The 23,343-nt window shown below is 38.3% G+C and overlaps 1 protein-coding gene across 1 annotated transcript in view; it reads left to right on the forward strand.

Moving 5' to 3' along the window:
* brinp1 (bone morphogenetic protein/retinoic acid inducible neural-specific 1) overlaps nucleotides 1-23,343 on the forward strand; it is a 184,428-nt gene that overhangs the window by 34,217 nt on the left and 126,868 nt on the right. Inside the window, exon 2 of the mRNA XM_047372154.1 lies at nucleotides 1,644-1,911. Coding sequence (XP_047228110.1) covers nucleotides 1,694-1,911 — 218 coding nt within the window. The 5' untranslated portion in view covers nucleotides 1,644-1,693. The remainder of the gene's footprint in view (nucleotides 1-1,643; nucleotides 1,912-23,343) is intronic.

The raw sequence follows: 23,343 nt of genomic DNA on the forward strand, positions 1-23,343 counted from the left end.
TTGTTTGGAGAGCTCCTTGGTCTTCATGTTGCAGCGTCTGGGGCCTTTCAAAATAGGTGTGCTTGTACTGACAGATCATGTGGCTGTTGCAGTTTGACTCTATTTCACAAATTATGTGACTTTTGAAGGTAATTGGTTGCACCAGAACTTTTTAGAGGCTTCTTAGCAAATGGGGTTACATGCCAACTTTCAGTTTTCTTTTTTTTTAATTCTTGTCATATATATATATATATATATATATATTGGTCATTTCACTTCATTAACTTAGGCTATTAGGTGCAGATTCGCAGATTCATCACATACAATTTAAATTCCAGGTTGGAAGGAAACACAATAGGTAAAAGGCCAATGCTGTTGCATACATTTGTAAGGCACTGTATTGTTTTTGTCCCCTATATTTTTCCTTATCTATTATGTGATTTATCCAGTTGCAAAAAATGAAATTATTAAAACTTAATATATTTTTAAGCATTTAAGATCTTTTAAAAACATAAGCAGTGAAAAATGTAATATTTTAAATAAATACGTTTTATAATTAATAACAGGGTCATCTTTGCTTAATCTTTCAATTGATATATTCTGAGAAACAATGTCAAATAAAGCAGATTAATCAAGAACTAACTGTTTTAAATGTAGGAGTTTAATTGATAGTTACACCTGCAGGTGTTCAAATTATCATTGGGTACTGCAGATACTATGGCACTTTGTTAAATCTGTCTTATATAATCACATTTCTAATTCATTTAATCAATCTTGTGAAACGGACACACTAACTTTAACTATGATGTGACAAAAGAGAATCTTATCAGTATGCCAACAATTCATCATGTACTTAACAGAAAGATTATCCTCATCAAATTTTTCTTGCTCTTTTATGATGTGTTATTGTCTAATAAACCATGAAAATGGGAGCATCTTATGTAACCAGCAGCTCTTGATAACATGCAGTGTGTTTCTACACCCAGGGGCCCTAATATGAAACGATATTACTGATGAAAACATTTTATCTATGGCATAAAAAAAAAAAAAAAGATTCCACTGAATGGCAAAGTGTTTTAAAGACTATTGTTTTGATTTTTTTTCTTGTTGAACACAGTCAATACAAGATCATTATACTAATGTATTCTCTGGGTTACATGCTAGTTGGCCAGTCCAGACGTGGATAGGTTCAACAACAATGTCAAAAGATAAAAGTTTCCTATAGGAGTAATTGACACCACTGAGTAAAGGGAGATGAGTTTTTCCACATTAGTGGCTGTAACGTGTCATAACATATCATAAAGCCATCTTTTCACCTTGTCAGAGCTTATCATGACACCAATTACAAACAGACAGCTAGATAGCTGAAGGTGAACCACATACTGATGTGCAAAAGAGTAACACCCATTATATGCAGCAGCGCATGCTTTCTGAATACCACAGACAAGAATATTGGGTAAACAATGTGAAAAAAACAGAAAATAAGCACACTCCATGTCACAGTAAAGCGACAATGACAAGGGCACTATATTTGTTCAGCAGAAGACAATTAACCTAACTCTTGGACCTTCTTGTACTTCTAAAATAAATTGTAAAATAACAGCTCTCTTTTTGTGCATCCCTACCCCAACCCCTCTCTCCTTCCTTCTTTTCTATCCCATCAGGTCTCCATATAATGGAGCGAGAATGAACAGAGAGCGGCTTAAAAAAAAGCATGAACTGGAGGTTTATTGAGGTCATCTGCTTCCTGTTTATATGGGACCATATAACAGTTCAGTCTACCCGCCAGGACCTGTTGGCTGCTGAACAACATGTCACCAAGCAATATGACTGGCTCATCTCTGACCGTGGACCTTTCCACCACTCTCGGAGCTATCTGTCCTTTGTGGAAAGATTCCGCCAAGGATTTACAACCAGATATAAAATTTATAGGTGAGTTCACTTTTAGCCTGCGTGCTGATGCCACTCATGCTTTTTAGGAGAATGTCTGTTTTAATGGTTCATCTATTTTAAGAGCTTATAGTTGCAAAAAGCTGAACTGTGTATGGCTTTAACCTATTACGCAGTTTTATATTTAGATGCCATCTCTCTTGGTGCTATGAATTCTTTTCATTTTATCAGTTGAACAAAATGACTACCGTAAACTCCGGACTACAGAGCGCACCTGATTAAAAGCCGCATGCTCTAATTTTAGAAAGAAAACCAATTTAGTACTTGTACAGGCCACACCGGATGTTAAGCCGCGGGTGTCCCACGTTGTAATATGATTTACACAGAAAGATATTACACTTGAGGAATTTTTAAATTTTAACTTAATCCGTATGGTAATATAAACAAATGCATATTGCATATGCATTTTTTCAAACAGTGGTTAACACAGCTACTTTTAAATAACATACGTTATCGGTAACACACAAATTTTGTTGCTAATGCTTTTTTACTGAACAGCGCACGGACAACATTCCGATATTTCCTAACTGATATACACTGCAGCCTACCAGGTCAAAAGTCATTGATCGCCTTCTTCACCTTCTTCCTGCACACTGAAACCATCAAAGTCCTGTTCGTCAGTGTCTGAATTGAACAGCCTCAGGATCTCGTCACTCACTTTAGCCTCTTCGTTGACGCTCGCACTTGAGTGCACCCGGTCCCCTTAATCACGCTGCAGTCCAGCCTTTCAAAACCCGTTGGTGATTTTCCATGTTGATGAGGATGAATATAAATGTCTGATTTACAATACCGGTAATTGTATTGTGAAAGTGCTCTTGATTTATCGCACAAGTTCATTGGACCTCTTTGAACTATTCATCAATTTGATTGGTCTACTGTTACCATGCAAAATGTTTTTGGCGGCATGAAAAAAAACATGCATTGGCCGCACCGTTGTATTGGCCGCAGTGTTCAAAGTGTGTGAAAAAAGTAGCGGCTTATAATCCGGAATTTACGGTAAATGTCTTGCTGTTATTCTGGATAAATGCATATCAAAGTCAAAATACAAATAAAATCAATGGTCAGGTATTTTAATTGATAACAGATGGCTTTTCAGGCAATAGTCAGTTTTAATCATTTTTTATACACTCAAAATCTACCAAATATTCTCCCAACCTATTTAGTTCTTCTAAAGCAATTCCTGTAGTAGAGAAAGCAGAACCTTTACTGGGGTTTCATGGTGTAAAGAAGGAATTGTATGTATTTATTGTTATTATTATTATTATTAATTATTGTTATTATTATTAGTAGTAGCAATAATAGTAGTAGTAGTAATAGTAGTAGTAGTAGCAGCAGTAGTAGTAATAGTAGTTTAGTCTTTTTACTCACTTACTTACTTATTTAGACTATTACAGCTTCAACACAGAGTTCAACATCTGGAAAAACACTGATCAAGCAGAAAGAGCTAATGTTACTGGACTATCAGTGCTCAAACCACTCATTGAATCACAGATAGCTTCAGGTCTGGCTTGCTCTAAGCCTGCTACAGCCTGACATAGTTCAAGCATCAAGACAAAGCAAAACAAACAGAAATTAAAATATTTAAATTATTTTGGCTAAACAAATTTTCTCTGCCCTGACACAACCTCTTACGTGAACTGTTCTGATGAATTAGTGGGTTGCATGGCGCCGTCTCTTCCCAGTGGCTGCGGTGAACGTCTGCCTGGACTGGCACATGTGGCAGTGGAGGTGAAACCACCTTGTTGACATAATTAATTACAAAGTCTCTTCTTGGGGAATCTTTAGCTCACATTATTTTCTACAAGAGAACAGTCAGAAAGGTTAAGGCAACTAGTCTTATTTTCGGCCAGGTTACATTCACCGGATACACAAACAGCAAACCATACTTTACATTGGATCTATGCAGTTTAAGTCAAATATTCACAGCATCACAATACTGCTTTTCAACCTTCATCATTTCTTATGTATTAAAACAATAAGAAAGAAAAGGATTAGACAGGATAGAGCGTGTTAGAAATTAGTTACCATCTCTATACGCTGTGGTGTGATAAATGTAAGTGTAAGAGGGTCAATTCCATATTGTAATGGCTCTCTGTGTCTATTTGTCATGTACGCCATTACCTCAATGACAAAACACATGCAGATCATCTCCAGGTCTTCCTTTGTGATCACCTCTTTTGAGTGGCCACAATGTTTACCATCAATACCTTTGCTTTTGCATTGTGGAAAGGTGCTTGTCTCATAAAAGGCGCCAGTTCCCACCCCACTGGTTCTGTTGCATCACTGGGGACCTTGTTCCTTTTCTTATGCCTGTACTCAGTTACGAGGTTCAAAACTCTTACTACAATTTCTCCTATGTATGGACTGGCACGTATTTTCCACACAAGATGAGCATATTTATTAACCTCCTGCATAGTGAAGTTCTTGTTCTGCAATGCATGATCACATCATACCACATTCTCCTGTGGAGGTTGTGAAGGAACAAAGAGTTGTGTGGTCCTCTTCAAGACCTGGAGCATTATGTTCCTAAAAGATAAACAACTGTCAAGTAGTGACAATATTCTCTTAGCAGTAGCAGAGGCATGATCTTTTATACAGAGTACTATTCTCTTAAAGCATGACAAAGGGCTGAATAACTATCACAAATCTCTGTGGGAAGAATGCATGAATGCTCCTAACTGTTTTCCAAATTAACTTCAGTTTCTCACAAGAAGAAAGAAAGGGCAGGTCAAGGAGACAGCATTTGACCTCCTGCAGATAATCATCAATATTTGACTGCTGACTTTCTAGATCAAAAAGCTCTTTGTCCAGGGACTCAAGCTGGTAAGTATGATAACAATACTCACAGGGTGGACCTGGCCCATTTGAAAGGTCACGTGGGTGGCGCTCATTAAATGGTAGAGGCATTTGAACTAACCTTCAAGGAAGCAAAGGAGATTGCTAAAGGTATAATTGAAAGGTTTTCAACATGTCATTTTGTGTACTTGGAGGTGGGTCAGGTTGTCATGAACCACCTTAGCCCCATGGGTTACTCTCCTGGCCCCTAGGGGGCGAGTCAAAATGGAGGGTGATGCAAGTCAAGTTGAATAGCTCCTCGGTCCTCCCATTTGGATTAGTTGCACTTGTCGAGTCCAGCACCTGGTACTCTTTGTGGTTGATGGTTCCCACCTGCAGGGGGAACCATGAGGGACCAGTGCTAAAAGGATTGGGCTGTGGTCGATGGTGGAGACCTCGATGACCCTATCTCCAGATGCTTAAACTGGATCTAGGGACAAAAGTACATGTGTATGGTAAATAAAAATATAAAAAAAAAAAAAATTCTGTTCTGTTTCTTAACTGAACTAATGCAAATTTACCACTGCAGCTCTTTAAATACAAAATGCTACATTTCTCGCTAAATAAAATATGTACTTCTGATATTCATACAATTGTACATCTTTTTATATGTTTGATGCTTTGGATCAAGAATCTGAAAAATCCGACCATTCATGCCCGCTTCATATATTCAGGGTCATGGTTGGGACAGGTGCCTATCTCCAGGATAGGCACCTGGAAGGATAGGAAGGATGCATATCCACTAAATTAGAAAATGGGTTCCAATAAAGCTTGTCTGTCAGATTAAAAGTACCTTTTAAACATTTAAGCAGGTATTAAACATACTTTTTACTAAGCCCACATGTCTGTATTAAAATTGTTTTTTATTGCTCGGATGTATTATTATAGTCTTAAATGTCATAGTTTCATTAGCTGTATGTGGAAAAAACATAATTAACAGAAACAAAGGCTTGAAAACATCAGTCTGTGTTTAATTAATTTATATAATGTGTTTAACCTATTAAATTAAGTTAGTAAAATAAATGAATTTTTCAATTATATTGTAATTTATTGAATATGACTGTACACCCTGGTTATGTCATCAGTCCATCAAAGGGCAACACAAAGACACACATGAAAGACAACCATGCCCACACAAACTCACACCTAAGAGCAATTTAGAATGACAAATTAGCCTAACCTTTAAGTATTTCAACTGTGGGATGAAGCTCGAGTACCTGGACAACCCACGCATGCATGAGAACATGGAAATTGAATGCAGACAACAGTGTTAGCAACTGTGCCACCATGCACCTCTGAATCTAACAGACTCAATCACACAGTTTAAATCAGTCAGAGGTATAAAACTGTGCGACTAAAACCTGTCTTGCTCAGAACAGTCTTTTCTTATTTCCTTGCACCCCTCTATAAACAGATATTTCAAAATTACAAACAAATGAAACTGAAAAAAAAATTGGTTTTCTTTTGCAGTTCTTTCCACTATTTGTTTTCAATCCTTCATTTTTTTTGGTAACTTGCCACAGACCTTGGTCCCTACTGATATTTGTGCTTTGCTACTGTACTGAATGATGAGTAAACATGCATTTGCATAATTTTTTACTTGACAAAGCAGGATGTTTCACCGAGGAATTAACATCGAAGTCAAAACCTCCGAAGCTACTTCTTACTGACATTGTAAAGCAGCTGAGTGTTTTTTTCTGATCCTGGTGCGATTTATCATAAGAGAGAGCATGTGTTTACTTATCTGGTGCAGCTGGGAATTTTGGGATGAGGTGTCTTAAGTTGTGTATTACACCTCGCAAACCATTAGTGTCATCAAATGGAGCCATCAGGGCTGTATATATTTTTCCCTCATGACAAGACAGTTAAACCATGCAAGGAATATTTTGCTGTTTTCTCATAAAAAATTGAATGATAAATAACAACTGACACATGTGCTAAGCAACAGTAAGGGGATGGACTAGGGTTGCAAATAGCATGGAAATTTATTTTCTTTGTGCACCATTCTTTTGGTTAAACTTTTAGTCAGGTAATAGTCTATGGAGATTTTGTGATATACAGTCACCAGCCACTTTATTAGGTACACCTTGCTAGTACCGGGTTGGACCCCCTTTTGCCTTCAGGACCGCCTTAATCCTTTGTGACATAGATTCAGCAAGGTACTGGAAATGTTCCTCAGAGAGTTTGGTCCATATTGACATGATAGCATCACACAGATGCTGCATATTTGTTGGCTGCATATCCATGATGTAAATCTTCCATTCTACCACATCCCAAATGAGATGTGGATGCCTGTGGATGACGTGAAAGAGTATGGGAAGAAACTTGTGCCATCAGAAACTGCATTTGAATTGCTCTGACTGAATTTGTATTTGTGCATTTTGAAATTAAATCCACTGGTTTGAAAATGAATTTCACTAAACTGAAACTGAATTTTGTGGTTTGAAACTGAATTCATTTGCTTTTAAAATTTATTTTGTTGTATTAAAAATTCAGTTTGACTACTTTCACTTTCAGTTCTGTAATTCAATTTCAGTTCCAAAATTCGTTTTTTTGTGTCACACATCCAGGTTCTTGAAGCCACAGATTAATCAAACACAGATTTACTGATTCACAGATGTCATTCACTATTGCTGTGTCCAAATTTAGGACTGCATCCTTTAAAGGATGCATTTGTAGGCCGATAACATCCTGGATGAGGCGATGAATGCTGTCCAATCTCCAAGGTTCCTTCTTATCCCAAGATTTGAAGGATGGGTCCGGTGTATCTTCCGTTGTCCACCCTATCCCATGATTCATTGTGGGTCGAAGTAAATTGTTCAAACGGAAGTAGCAAAGGCCGGAGGAGAGAGAAAAGTAGTGAAGAAAATTGGATATATTGCGCATTCTGTGAAACAGCTGAACTTTTACAATGTTTTTAGACGAGAATGTAGTTGTGTAAACCTAAAATATCTGATCAGTTTATCAAGATATCGCTTAATTGCACAAATGCGCCAATGTATCCGTCCGCTGCCCCAGCAGCCGCTCTCCTCGCCAGCTGTCAGCTGAGCGAGTGGTTGAGGTGCGCTAAAACCCGAGAAAACAGCTGACTCCCAGCACATTGTTTTCAAAATACCGTTGGATTTTCCAAATGAGTGGAAGTTAAACAGATATACAGGGGTTGGACAATGAAACTGAAACACCTGGTTTTAGACCACAATCATTTATTAGTATAGTGTAGGGCCTCCTTTTGCGGCCAATACAATGTCAATTCGTCTTGGGAATGACATATACAAGTCCTGCACAGTGGTCAGAGGGATTTTAAGCCATTCTTCTTGCAGGATAGTGGCCAGGTCACTACGTGATACTGGTGGAGGAAAACGTTTCCTGACTCACTCCCCCAAAACACCCCAAAGTGGCTCAATATTTAGATCTGGTGACTGTGCAGGCCATGGGAGATGTTCAACTTCACTTTCATGTTCATCAAAACAATCTATCACCAGTTTTGCTGTGTGTATTGGTGCATTGTCATCCTGATACACGGCACTGCCTTCAGGATACAATGTTTGAACCATTGGATGCACATGGTCCTCAAGAATGGTTCAGTAGTCCTTAGCAGTGATGCGCCCATCTAGCACAAGTATTGGGCCAAGGGAATGCCATGATATGGCAGCCCAAACCATCACTGATCCACCCCCATGCTTCACTCTGGGCATGCAACAGTCTGGGTGGTACTCTTCTTTGGGGATTCTCCACACTGTAACTCTCCCGGATGTGGGGAAAACAATAAAGGTGGACTCATCAGAGAACAATACATGTTTCACATTGTCCACAGCCCAAGGTTTGCGCTCCTTGCACCATTGAAACCGACGTTTGGCATTGGCATGAGTGACCAAAGGTTTGGCTATAGCAGCCTGGCCGTGTATATTGACCCTGTGGAGCTCCCGACGGACAGTTCTGGTGGAAACAGGAGAGTTGAGGTGCACATTTAATTCTGCCGTGATTTGGGCAGCCGTGGTTTTATGTTTTTTGGATACAATCCGGGTTAGCACCCGAACATCCCTTTCAGACAGCTTCCTCTTGCGTCCACAGTTAATCCTGTTGGATGTGGTTCGTCCTTCTTGGTGGTATGCTGACATTACCCTGGATACCGTGGCTCTTGATACATCACAAAGACTTGCTGTCTTGGTCACAGTTGCGCCAGCAAGACGTGCACCAACAATTTGTTCTCTTTTGAACTCTGGTATGTCACCCATAACGTTGTGTGTATTTCAATATTTTGAGCAAAACTGTGCTCTTACCCTGCTAATTGAACCTTCACACTCTGCTCTTACTGGTGCAATGTGCAATCAATGAAGACTGGCTACCAGGCTGGTCCAATTTAGCCATGAAACCTCCCACACTAAAATGACAGGTGTTTCAGTTTCATTGTCCAACCCCTGTAATTCAGTCAGATGAAATCTAATATTAATGTTTGGCTTACAGTGCCTTGCGAAAGTATTTGGCCCCTTTGAACTCTTCATCCTTTTGCCACATTTCAGGCTTCAAACATAAAGATATAAAATTCAAATTTTTTGTGAAGAATCAACAACAAGTTGGACACAATCCTGAAGTGGAATTAAATTTATTGGATGTGTCAAACGTTTTTAACAAATAAAAAACTGAAAAGTGGGGTGTGCAATATTATTCAGCCCCCTTGCGTTAATACTTTGTAGTGCCACCCTTTGCTGCAATTACAGCTGCAAGTCGCTTGGGGTATGTCTCTATCAGTTTTGCACATTGAGAGATGAAATTCTTGCCCATTCTTCCTTGCAAAACAGCTCGAGCTCAGTGAGGTTGGATGGAGAGCGTTCGTGAACAGCAGTCTACAGCTCTTTCCACAGATTCTCGATTGGATTCAGATCTGGACTTTGACTTTGCCATTCCAATACCTGGATACGTTTATTTGTGAACCATTTCATTGTAGATTTGGCTTTATGTTTTGGATCATTGTCTTGTTGGAAGATACATCTCCATCCTAGTCTCAGGTCTCTTGCAGACTCCAACAGGTTGTCTTCCAGAATGGTCCTGTATTTGGCCCCATCCATCTTCCCATCAATTTTGACCATCTTCCCTGTCCCTGCTGATGAAAAGTAGGCCCAAACCATGATGCTGCCATCACCATGTTTGACAGTGGGGATGGTGTGTTCAGGGTGATGAGCTGTGTTGCCTTTACGCCAAACATATAGTTTTGCATTGTGGCCAAACAGTTTGATTTTAGTTTCATCTGACAAGAACTCCTTCTTCCACATGTTTGGTGTGTCTCCCAGGTGGCTTGTGGCAAACTTTAAACAATATTTTTTATGGATATCTTTGAGAAATGGCTTTTTTCTTGCCACTCTTCCATAAAGGCCAGATTTGTGCAGTATACGACTGATTGTTGTCCTATGGACAGACTCTCCCACCTCAGCTGTAGATCTCTGCAGTTCATCCAGAGTGATCATGGGCCTCTTGGCTGCATCTCTGATCAGTCTTCTCCTTTTTTGATATGAGAGTTTAGAGGGACGGCCGGGTCTTGGTAGATTTGCAGTGGTCTGATACTGATTCCATTTCAATATGACTGCTTGCACAGTGCTCCTTGGGATGTTTAAAGCTTGGGAAATCTTTATGTATCCAAATCCAGCTTTAAACTTCTCCACAACAGTATCTCGGACCTGCCTGGTGTGTTCCTTGGTCTTCATGATGCTCTCTGCGCTTTGAACAGAACCCTGAGACTATCACAGAGCAGGTGCATTTATACAGAGACTTGATTAGACACAGGTGGATTCTATTTATCATCATCAGTCATTTGGGACAACATTGGATCATTCAGAGATCCTCACTGAACGTATGGAGTGAGTTTGCTGCACTGAAAGTAAAGGAGCCGAATAATTTTACACACTTGTGATGGCACAAGTTTCTTCCCATACTCTTTCACGTCATCCACAGGCATCCACATCTCATTTGGGATGTGGTAGAATGGGGGATTTGCATCATGGATATGCAGCATCTGTGTGATGCTATCATGTCAATATGGACCAAACTCTCTGAGGAACATTTCCAGTACCTTGCTGAATCTATGTCACAAAGGATTAAGGCAGTTCTGAAGGCAAAACGGGGTCCAATCCGGTACTAGCAAGGTGTACCCAAAAAAGAGGCCGGTGAGTGTAAGTGGCAACTTTCTGGCTTTAAGAAACGCTAAAAGAAACAAGAAGAACTAGAAGAATCAAGGTGTACCTAATACATCTTGCTAGTTTGAGCAATATCAAATTCAGTTTCTGATGGCACAAGTTTCTTTCCATAAAAGAGCATCTGCAACTACCAGTTCTTTCCCCAGCACGTAAAAAAGCTGTGGGGTTGTATCGCATCATTCTCAACAAAAGTCTCTGACATCAAAGGTGCACTGAATGAAGATCTTTGCCAAATTTCTCCCATGCCCAGACTGCTGCAAGACACTCCTTTTCTATTTGTGCATATCGTTGCTCTGCATCTGTGAGTGTTCTGGAACAGAAGCTCACTGGTTTTAACTGTCCATGATTATCTTGGAGCAACCCCACCCCTGTGACAATGCCACTCCTTGTATTTCCAAGAGTTTTGTCATCTCATGCTGGAAAATTTATGGGGCACAGGTAATACCAAATGGTAGCATGTTGAAGTAGTATCTGCCAAATGGGGTTATGAAGGTTGTTAATTTGGCGATTTCTGGATCAAGTGATATTTGCCAGAACCCGCTTGCGGCATCTAACAGAGAAAATACTTTGGCACCTGCATGTTTCAGCGAGATGTCATCCACAGTTGGTAGGATATACTTTTCTCTTTCAACTGCTTTTTAAGTTCTTTCAAATAAACAGATTCTGATTTGTTCTTTGTTATTCTTTGGCATGGGCATCATCGGAGCACACCCCTCTGTTGGCTCTGAGATTGGTTGAATCGTTCTGCAGTTCACCATGCGATCCAGCTCTTTCTTCACTTTGGTAACATGGGAACTGACACTCTCCTCATAGTTGTTTCACTATAGGGAACTGCACCCTATCTGAGAGTGATCTTAATAGGTTTGCTTTTCAGCCTTCCTATATCATTAGGGCAGGAGTCACAGCTCCAACATTACGACTTAAGAGGTAGCTAAATTGGACCAGCCTGGTTGCCAGTCTTCATTGATTGCACATTGCACCAGTAAGAGCAGAGTGTGAAGGTTCAATTAGCAGGGTAAGAGCACAGTTTTGCTCAAAATATTGAAATGCACACAACATTATGGGTGACATACCAGAGTTCAAAAGAGGACAAATTGTTGGTGCACGTCTTGCTGGCGCATCTGTGACCAAGACAGCAAGTCTTTGAGATGTATCAAGAGCCACTGTATCCAGGGTAATGTCAGCATACCACCAAGAAGGACGAACCACATCCAACAAGATTAACTGTGGACGCAAGAGGAAGCTGTCTGAAAGGGATGTTTGGGTACTAACCTGGATTGTATCCAAAAAACATAAACCCATGGCTGCCCAAATCATGGCAGAATTAAATGTGCACCTCAACTTTCCTGTTTCCACCAGAACTGTTCGTCGGAAGCTCCACAGGGTCAATATACACGGCTGGGCTGCAATAGCCAAACCTTTGGTCACTCATGCCAGTGCCAAACGTCGGTTTCAATGGTGCAAGGAGCGCAAATCTTGGGCTGTGGACAATGTGAAACATGTATTGTTCTCTGATGAGTCCACCTTTACTGTTTTCCCCACATCCGGCAGAGTTACGGTGTGGAGAAGCCCCAAAGGAGCGTACCACCCAGACTGTTGCATGCCCAGAGTGACGCATGGGGGTGGATCAGTGATGGTTTGGGCTGCCATATCATGGCATTCCCTTGGCCCAATACTTGTGCTAGATGGGCGCGTCACTGCCAAGAAATACCGAACCATTCTTGAGGACCATGTGCATCCAATGGTTCAAACATTGTATCCTGAAGGCGGTGCTGTGTATCAGGATGACAATGCACCAATACACACAGCAAGACTGGTGAAAGATTGTTTTGATGAACATGAAAGTGAAGTTGAACATCTCCCATGGCCTGCACAGTCACCAGAAAATAAATATTATTGAGCCACTTTGAGGTGTTTTTTGGAGGAGCGAGTCAGGAAACGTTCTCCTTCACCAGTGTCACGTAGTGACCGGGCCACTATCCTGCAAGAAGAATGGCTTAAAATCCCTCTGACCACTGTGCAGGACTTGTATATGTCATTCCCATGATGAATTGACATTTTATTGGCCGCAAAAGGAGGCCCTACACCATACTAATAAATTATTGTGGTGTAAAACCAGGTGTTTCAGTTTCATTGTCCAACCCCTGTAGGTCGCATTTTTTCATTATCCTTTTGTGGTGTAATAACTTCAATGATTACACGGGAGCCACAAATGACTGCAAAATGACCCAGCTTTTTACAGCTCCGACACTCAGCGTTCCTAGCTGGACATTTATCATTATTTGGATCTCGACCACATCTTGTGCACTTGCGACATTTATTAACATTTTGATAGTGTTTTGGTTTGACTCCCGAGTTCTGTATTTTGTTTGCATGGCTTTCACTGTGTGTCAGCTTGTCCCTGTATTGCTGGCACTTGTAAGCCGCTTCACTCAGATTAGCACATGCACTAGCTCCTTGCTCGCTTACATTGTGTTTCACTTAATCTGACTGTCTCACTAGCTTCACCGCTTACTGAGTTAAGTCAGGCATCATTTGCAACTTCTTGGACATTTCTGTCAAGTATTCCTATCACCAATCTGTCACGGATATTTTCTTCCTTAACACGGCCAAAATCACAAGTACCTGCAGACTCATGGAGAGTTCGTATGTATTCCTCCGCGGTCTCCGCCAACCTCTGAGTGCGCTGATGAAAACAAGCTCTTTTATGTATTGTGTTCACTTTAGGGACTAAAGTGAACTTTAGGTTTATTTAAAACTATCTCATATTCCTCCTCGTCTTCCCCTTCTTTGAATGTGAACGTCTTAAACACTTTTTCCGCTTCCTTTCCGAGTGAATAAAGCAAAGTACAGACCTGGACCTCGCCGTCTTCTAGGTTTAGCTGAAATGGCTGCTGCCATTCAGGGCACTGCTCCGGCTGTGAGAAATCAAAAGCTTCTGGAGGTCAGAACCTTACCATCTTCTGACACCATGTAGTGTTATGCGGAGTCAAGGATGTCGCCAAGGTTGCTTTATCTTCTTTAATTTTGAACATAACACTTACACATTATAAGCCATCAAACAGCATTACCCATTCTCTCTACTTCTTCTGTGTTTTTTATTTGATGTCACTTCTGGATTCTACTCCACATACCTTTCCACATAAAATAGTGCCATTACAGTACAGTAATGAGTGGTTATTTGAGTTACTGTTGCCTTTCTATCAGCTTGAACCATTCTGCCCATTCTCCTCTGACCTCGGGCATGAACAAGACATTGTGCCCACAGAACTGCCACTCACTGGATATTTTGTCTAATTTCAGACCATTCTCTGTAAACCCTAGAGATGGTAATGCGTGGAAATCCCAGTAGATCAGCAGTTTCTGAAATACTCAGACCAGCCCGTCTGGCAACAACAACCATGCCACGTTCAAAGTCACTTAAATCACCTTTCTTCCCCATTCTGATGCTCGATTTGAACTGCAGCAGATCGTCTTGACCATGTCTACATGCCTAAATGCATTGAGTTGCAGCCATGTGATTGGCAGATTATAAATTTGTGTTAACGAGCAGTTGGACAGGTGTACCTAATAAAGTGGCTGGTGAGTGTACATGCAGAGCATCATGATATAAGCCAAATAAAAGATATTTACAATAATACTCAAACGGTTTTGAATTTGATGTTAATTCTAGCATTTATTATTATTTGCCGATTTTGTGATGAAATGTAGCTGTTTTGAAGTTTTGAAATAAAAGTTTTTTGTTGTTTTTTTAGGTTAAAGCAACAGAAAATAGGAAGTCATTATATCCATGTCTTATATTTTCTGACAGGGCTGCGCGTTTTTAGGATTACATTCAATTGTGATATTATTGTTAGACCAAGCAAATTTGGTTTTCCTGACTTTTTTTTTTTACCATTTCACAATGTCCCCACCATCCTCTGTAAGCTTTAGCATCTCAGTCACTATAATATATGAGGTGTGGGTGTCAAGACTAGTTAAAGTCCAACAAACATGTCAAATGTATCAATGGCATACAGGGCATATTTGCATAGCAGTTATATATAATAGCCTTATCAAATATTGCATAGAAGCAGTTCTTTGCAATTGCAATATTGCGAGATTGTGAGAATAATTATGATTATAGAAATGATGGTTTACTGATATCATAAAAGGGTAAGCAAGCCACTTAACCACTCAGATCATCATCTTCGTTTGCTTTGCTTGCTTTGGGGATGAAATCTAGTTGTAGGTAAGAGTCAGTCACCCTCCTCTCTAGAATTTTGTCTTGCACATGTCAACGCTAGTACTTTCAAACTGCATTACAAGATGCACCAAGCACTGAAAGGCTTGGAAATTTGATACACGTCCACATGCATTTGCAGATTTTCTTTATCGATTCCTTGATTTACATAATCAGATTAAAACATCTCTGATCTAACTAACTCATATCTCGCCTATCAAGCACATACCAAATGCACTTAACAGGCAAGATTGGACATTTTTCTGTTTCTCCTTTAGCACTAAATAATTTATCTGTCGGATTGTGCAGCCATTCACTATGAAAGCTGGACAACCAATGCAGTGCTCTGTGCTACAGCAAATAAAGATTTTTTAAGGTTAAAATAGGTTTATATTACAAAAAGGTAATCCTATTACCAAAAGTCAAGATGCACTTCAGGGATTTTTTCTTCTAACCTATGCCACCAGTTAATTTCAAAGATTAATACATCTTGATCCATTGAGGGCGAAGAAATCTGTGACATCAGCTGGTGTAGAGTTTGGCTGGAATGAAATCATACATACCCTCAGTCCTCCCTGGTGCATGATTGTGCAGCCATGCTCTACTCTAACAACCAATGAGGACTGAATCGCTTTGTAAATTTCCCCAGGGGCTTTCACTGCCTCAATGATTTAGTGGTGGCAAGTGGTTGAATCATATTCACATAGAGACAAAGAATTCAATCCTTTTGGGTTCACTTATCAAGAAAGATTACCCTCGAGGTACGACGTATGGACAATGCCAACTTGATCAGCAGCAAACAAATCTGCCCCATCTTTAATAACATTGGCAATGTGCCTGTTTTACTAATGAATGCTGAATTAAAAGGTTCTAGCCTTTTGTGTAGAAGTTTGAAAATGTCATCGTCACTTCACATTGGGAAAGCAGACTGCAAGACATCTTTTTTCTCTCTCTCTCTAGATTTCTGTCTTAAAGAACCTTTTTCAGTGTTTGTGTAAGAAATTGCAGTTGCACTGTCCCTGCTGATTTCAATCTTCATGTCGCATTCATTTTTTTTATCATTTATGTATCTCTGATATAGTCACGATATAGTTACTTTCACCTCTAGCTGCATATCATCATTGTGTTTGACTTGATCTGAATAAGGTGTGTGTTTTGCTCAGTGTTAAAAAATTTGGTGGCCTGTTTTGCTCGCACTAGCATCTCTCGTTCTTTTGCTTGTACTCTTTTATGGGGTTGAATGTGTTTCAGTTGATGCTTGCTTTCTGTTTGGTCTTTGTTTGCAGAACTCTATCTCAGGTTCTTGTCTGCAGGAGCAAAAATCCAATATAAATGCAAATCTGGTAGCTATTAATGCATTTTAAAGGCCTCAAATCAGCATTTCACTGTAATCAAAAAAGCAAGATGAGGGCTGTTATTTAGAATAAAAAATATTTATGAAAATGCATAGCACTGATTGATCTCACTTTGAAAAGCAATGCAGATGTGAATGAATAGAGAGGGAGAACACACTGATCATTGAACCAGGGCTCATCAAAACCTCAGAAAGGTTTTGAAAACAAGCTTGATACTAAACCAATATGCTCAGGGAAATAGTTCAGAAGAGTTCCATATTTTGGACTCTTATTTAAAAAGAAAGAAATACAAGTAAAAATTGTTAATGTGTGACCCAAGAAGCAGAAAGACGCTCATTAGAAAAGAAAGAAATTGAGCTGTTCTGTTTCAGATAATTGCAAAGCCACGGAATGGTGCTAGTTATCATTATACTATATTACCGGCTCAAAGCTTTTTGAAATTGCTTGCACATTCCATTACCAAATGACACCAAGATGACTGTGCTTAAAGAGAAACACATCAACATTATTGGTGCCATTTTAATAGTTGTCAAAAAGCTGTTATCTAGGAAAGTGGGTTGTTGATTGTGCACAAAAAGCAGAAATGTTCAAACTTAATTTCTGTTTCTTCTCTTAAATTTACAATTATTACAATAAATATTTCTATACAGAAAGACTGCTGATTTCTCAACTAAAATAATAAAAAACAAATGTTTTCTGAAGCTCAGAAGCATTGTCAATGACTTCTTTTGATCTGTTTACTATTAGGTTGCCACTGACCACATCTTTCCCTGCTTGATTGTTTAATCTTTCTACTTTCTTTGCTGCAATCTTTCTATGTTCTTTGATATAAGTTTTCACTATGTCCTGTTTGTTCTGTATTCATTTGTCCACTTTCATCTCATTTCTTATCTTAAACTTTTGTATTATATTCTCATACACATCAGGTGTTATGCTTAGCTATTAATTGTCACAGTATAGCACAGTAAACCAACACACACACATACTCAAAATCAAGGCTTTCAGGAACAATATGATGGTTTAACAATACAATAGAGAGCAAAGTAGAGATGTTTAGCCATTCCACAGGGTTTCAAAACCTAATTCAACAAATCAGCACCTTTTACATACTCTCAAATAATGTGGTGGAGGGATGATGATTTGGGCTAAGACTTGTCATTGAGTTGATCACCAACTCCTTTTGACATCATGGCACTCTAGAATTGCTAAAACTTGGTATGAAGTCATAAGCAGGATAGTGAGGCAATAAATGTCAAACAGGCTTACATGTGCATCGATCAAAAATTAAACAATCAAACCTTTTCAATGGCCTTTTAACACAAAACAACCACACACCAAAGGAAATTGAGAGAGACCAGCTGACCTAACAGTCATGTTTTTGGACTGTGGCAGAAAGCTGGAGTACCCAGAGAGAACATGCAAAACTTGCAGAAAGACCCTGTGCAGGCTGTCTTATGATCAAATATAAATAAATAAATAAGAACAAGATGAAACACTTGTCAGACTCAGGTCTAGCTTTAGTTGGGATGAGCCATTTGTAATGAAGAGAGAGAAGTAGATGATTTGATATAGTTGGCAGAATTGCTAAGGAAAGGCTGGGGGAATGTTTAATTTAGCAGGCTCCAGCCAAAAGGAAGAAAAGGAGCAATGCATTCAGGATTTCAGGAAGGATGAAACAGACTGGGGAAAGAGGACAGAGACACTGAGGGATTCGGTATGCCATTAAGCAGCAAGGCAGGACAGTGCTTACAATATATAACGAAGAAAATACAGTATATGTAAGTACAAGTTAACGGAGAGAAGAGGGTCCAGTGAGTTTGGAATCAAAGCAAAGATTGCTGATGCTGACAGGAAATTGAGCTGTGAGGTTATACTCAAGGTATAAAAGAACACAGGTGTTATAGTAGTTCAAATAACTCACAAATACACAAATAGCAAGTACCTCACTGCAAGGCTCTGACAAAATGCTCTAAGGCTATGTATTATTAAATATGTGTTTATATTATTATAGCTGTTCTTAGATAAATCATATGGCTTGCATTTGCTAAGATGTTTTCATTTGTATTCTCTTAGGCAAGGGTGGTGGCTGTGCGAAGAACATTGATGTGTGTTGAACTATTTTTAATTTTCCATTTAGTTATCTTCCAGTGCTCACTTGGTGCATTTATTATTATTTATTTTAAATTTTTTTAGCAGTGATATGATAAGAGTCAACTATGGACACACATGATGTTAAGATATACAGTATGTGGTTTAATATCAAATACATTAATTAAAATTTAAAAGTAAAATCCCATTAATCCTGTTATCAATAAAATAAATTTTAATCTCTTTTAAAATTAACATGATCTTACAAAAGCCAAACCCTCAAGTGACTGGTTCATTTTTTACTAAGCAGAATTTAACATAAGTTTAAAATGCATCCTCATTTCTTGTAATTGAGATTAAACTAGACCATAGCGATATGTGGCTCTTCGGTCCCTTTATTGTGGCCCTTACAAAACCAAATAAGAAATGTTTTTAATTATAAAGGTAATAGGAACGGGTGGTTTTTAACAGTTCTTTTGTATATACAATATCTGCATAGAATATCTGCAGCAGATGGGCACCAATAAAACAAAGCCTTTAAAAGAAATTTGGTTGTTTCTAGCTTCAAACTATGTGCTTTATATTTTTAAGTAGGCTACCTATACTAATTTATTTTCCATATTTATGGGCTTATTCAGCTGACCTCATTCTAATTTTTTTTTTCCTCTTTTACATTATAGATTATTTATTTTAAAAGTAGAAATACATTTTAGATAAATTCTTTTAGCTTTAAAAATAAAACATTTCATTTAGTACATATTTATGAAATCTACATAGATTTTATTTTATAGTAGCAAGGGTAAAAGTGGCTTTTTGAATGGAAAAGGTTGCTGACCCCTGCATTAGATGCCCACTTAAAACATACCTAAATGACCTTTGGAATTTAAAACTTATTTCAGTGTGAAAACAAACTCTGCTCTTACTTACTCCCCTGATACTTGGCAAACATGTTTTCCATACTATTTTTGAACCCTTGAGACACTCTCCTATACCCTCACAGTGGTCTATACATCACCAGAACATTCCTATGACAAGTCTACCAAATAGTCCACAATTACACCAGCTTGTACAACTCTTTTAGGAGCTGCTTTTCAGGAAGCAACTAGGTTCTAAGAAATCATTTTAGTCAAGATGTTACTGCCACACAGACCACATCTGCTTGAGGCTGTTTCCATCACTTTGTCATGATTGTTGGATTTTTCATATAAATGGGGGATTCCCAAACCTTTAGGATCAGTATAGGCCTTGCTGGGGAGGACATTCAGGTTTTTCATCAGCTTACCAGCAGAATAGGAGGAGCCACATGAAGGGCTTTTCTGCGGAGAATGCTGTGCACCACTGAGCATGCCATCCCGCATAATAAACTACATTTAAAATTATTTTAATCCCATCATACAGAATTAGAGACACAAAATCCCGAATGTCTATGTGTTTTTGCACATAGAACTATGCGTGAATCACACAATGTCTTTGAAGCCTGAAGTTCACGTTTGGTTTTGAAGTAAACATGCAAATAGCCGTTGTTTGGAATCAGATAGCTACTCACTCTTTCTCCTCTTTCTCCTCCTACTCCTCTTACTACTTCCTCATTATATGATACAAGGACTTTTCATTGACTGACTGAAAAGCACATTCTGCAATCTAACTACAGTACGGTGAACACCTGAAACCTTCTTTGGTCTCTCTGCAGACAGCATGGCCAGGCAATTTAATAGTGTGTGCCCTTCTCCTGAGGTAGAAGCATGCTCCTGCATCGTATTTATTGACACTTGGACAGGGTAAATTGGTCAGCACAGTGCAACACCAATATTAGAGAGGCAACGTTGAGATGGTTTGGATACAGTGTATATATTGCAGAAAGTATGGTAAATACCGAGTTACCAAGGATAAAGAAAATAAATGACACAGAGTAGGTTCTTGGGTGTTATGAAGAGGAATATGCATAGGTTTGGTAGAACAGAGAAGGACAGTGACTGGTTTAGATAGAGCAGCTGAAAGAAAAAATATATACAGTACAGACCAAATGTTTGGACACACCTTCTCATTCAAAGAGTTTTCTTTATTTTCATGACTATGAATATTGTAGCTTCACACTGAAGGCATCAAAACTATGAATTAACACATGTGGAATTATATACTGAACGAAAAAGTGTGAAACAACTGAAAATATGTCTTATATTCTAGGTCCTTCAAAGTAGCCACCTTTTGCTTTGATTACTGCTCCACACACTCTTGGCATTCTGTTGAAAAAAAAAATTTGGATCTTTCGCAACCTTTCAAAAATATGAACAACCTGTCAGATATTTCCTTTCACTGTAGATGATTCACACACAAAACTCTCACAGTAACAACTTCCAAAGTGATATTTAAACACTTGTTTCAACCCATCAGATGAGTTAAAGGTTCAGCATCCCTACCAGATCGGCTGCCTTTTAAATACACTTTGCCATTATTGTGTGTAAAATTGACAATTATTTGGTGTCTTACGAAATAAAAAAAAAACAAAAAACAAAACACTTTATGTTATTAACATGATCTCAGTTTACTTAATTTAATTTATATCTTTGAAACATTCATAGGTAACACACATGGGACACATGGGATAAAACTTTGTCTTGATCTGTATTTCCCAGTTGTGAAGGTTATGGAGAGTCAACAAGGTTATCCAGGGTAACATTTCATTCCACTATCCTCCTCCATTTCCAATGTGGTGATAAAAAGCCCTTGTTGTGGGATGACTTAATTACTGGCAAGGAAGAGATGGCAATTAGTAGAGACGCAGGAGGCTAGAAGAAACTGTCAGGGTTAAGTAGTGACTAATTCACTGTGTGGGACGCCTGAGCCACTCTCCCTTGAGACTGATTGCAACGTCATCACAAAAGCAACAAGCTCTCTAGAGGAGATAGTGGAGCAGCCATGTCTTTTATGATCATTTCTGTGATGTGGTGATCCAAGCTGGCTAATACATATAGTGTATTCCATTCAAATAATTCCTGTTCTTTTAAAGCAACAAGAGGATGGTGAATATAATGATAAAAGACGTTTTAGTGCACCTATTAGTAATTTAATGGTTTAGCAGTATTTATTAAATCCATTAGCTGGCAATTCTCTGTTGATTAAAATATAGGCTGGGGATTTACATCCACTCACAGTCTGTAATTCTTGTTTCATAGATGCTCTGCTGTCATCTAGTATTTCCAAAGAAGGAGGTTTTCTTGCAGGTTAAAGTTTATTAGTGCTGAAGTCTGAACCCTCCAGACTCTATGTAGCATAATATAAGAATTTTATGAAGAGTAACAGTGGAGGATCATGTCAGTCAAGTGTGGCATTAACAGTAGTACTACAGACAAACCACGAGAAGCAACCTGAGATAGCATTGTATAGCTTTTCTATTATTATCTGTCAACATTCATTGTACTAATTATTTTTGCAAGGATGGATGGATATGTTTCAGAAACAGACTACCAATTAGATTGGTGACCCAAAAAATATGTAAAAATAAATAAGTAGAATAAAACTTTTACTGAGGTAAATGTATAAATTTTTTCATTCATAATTAATAGAACATTTGATTAAATGTTGTAGAAATTATTAATCCAGACTTTTATTAACTTATGCATAATCCACAAAATTGTATAATTAATAAATAATGATGATACTAATTATGATATACTAAATAAGACCTTTATACAAACATATAACAGAGAAAGTAATTTAATTTTGTCAGCTCTTCCAAGTTTTTTTTTTTCTAAAATGTGCATACAGTGATTGCTTTAGAAAGACGACACAGACGTAACCAGCATGATATTCTCAGTAAAGGTTGTTTTGAACTCCAGGGGCTCACACAGCAATGGTTCTGATAAGTAGGTTTAACAAGTAATGACATGTTTCTTATTTTCGGACTTGAAGCAGTGAAGCAGCAGTGGTATTATAGATTACTACTGACTTGTTCATGCCTGAGCCAAGTTATCTACCAGCCAGGGTGTGATTTTATTTCACAGGAGAATTGGCTGCAACTGAGTGTACTGACAAGTGAGGTTAGCATGTCTGAAAGGGACAAAGAGAAGAAATTCACAGATGATCAGAATTATGTATCCTGCTGGGATACCAAATTTATTTTTATTCTGTTTAACTAAAAGGTCTTTCTTAGTATATGTTGTCTAAACAGGCAGGACCTTTTTCATATATATTTTGCAAATTCTTTCCAATGTAGTTGCAGGGGTCCATGAAAGAGCTTTTCATGGAAGATAAATAGGAAAAATATTGATTAAGACATTAAAATATAGAAATGTATACATTTTCTTTGTCCTAGAGATTTATTTATTATTTATTTCATGCACCTAAAATGAAACTTAAATTGCACATAATTACCTTAACTAACTTTGAAAAGTTATTTTTCAAAATAAAGATTAATTAAAGTTAAATGTTTATCAATTAAATTCAGAAAGAGCTAAAATACAACAAATTAAAAATCTATAAATATCTAAAAAAGTTTAAAGCTGATTATTTTCGTTTAAACTGATGTCTCATGTTGAACTAAATTCAAATAATTACCCTAATAATTAATATTCATTGGGATAGCACTTTTCCTGTCTTCCTTAAATTTCATGCACGTTGCATTTTAAATATTAGTAAGATAACTTTCCAAAGCTGTCAAAGGTGCAACAATCTCTCCTAATGCCTCTTTTGAGCCTTCATGGTTTTCACAGTTTGTGTTGCAGTTCTC

This window comes from Girardinichthys multiradiatus, chromosome 8, assembly GCF_021462225.1.
Source record: "Girardinichthys multiradiatus isolate DD_20200921_A chromosome 8, DD_fGirMul_XY1, whole genome shotgun sequence".
Classification (NCBI taxonomy): Eukaryota; Metazoa; Chordata; class Actinopteri; order Cyprinodontiformes; family Goodeidae; genus Girardinichthys; species Girardinichthys multiradiatus.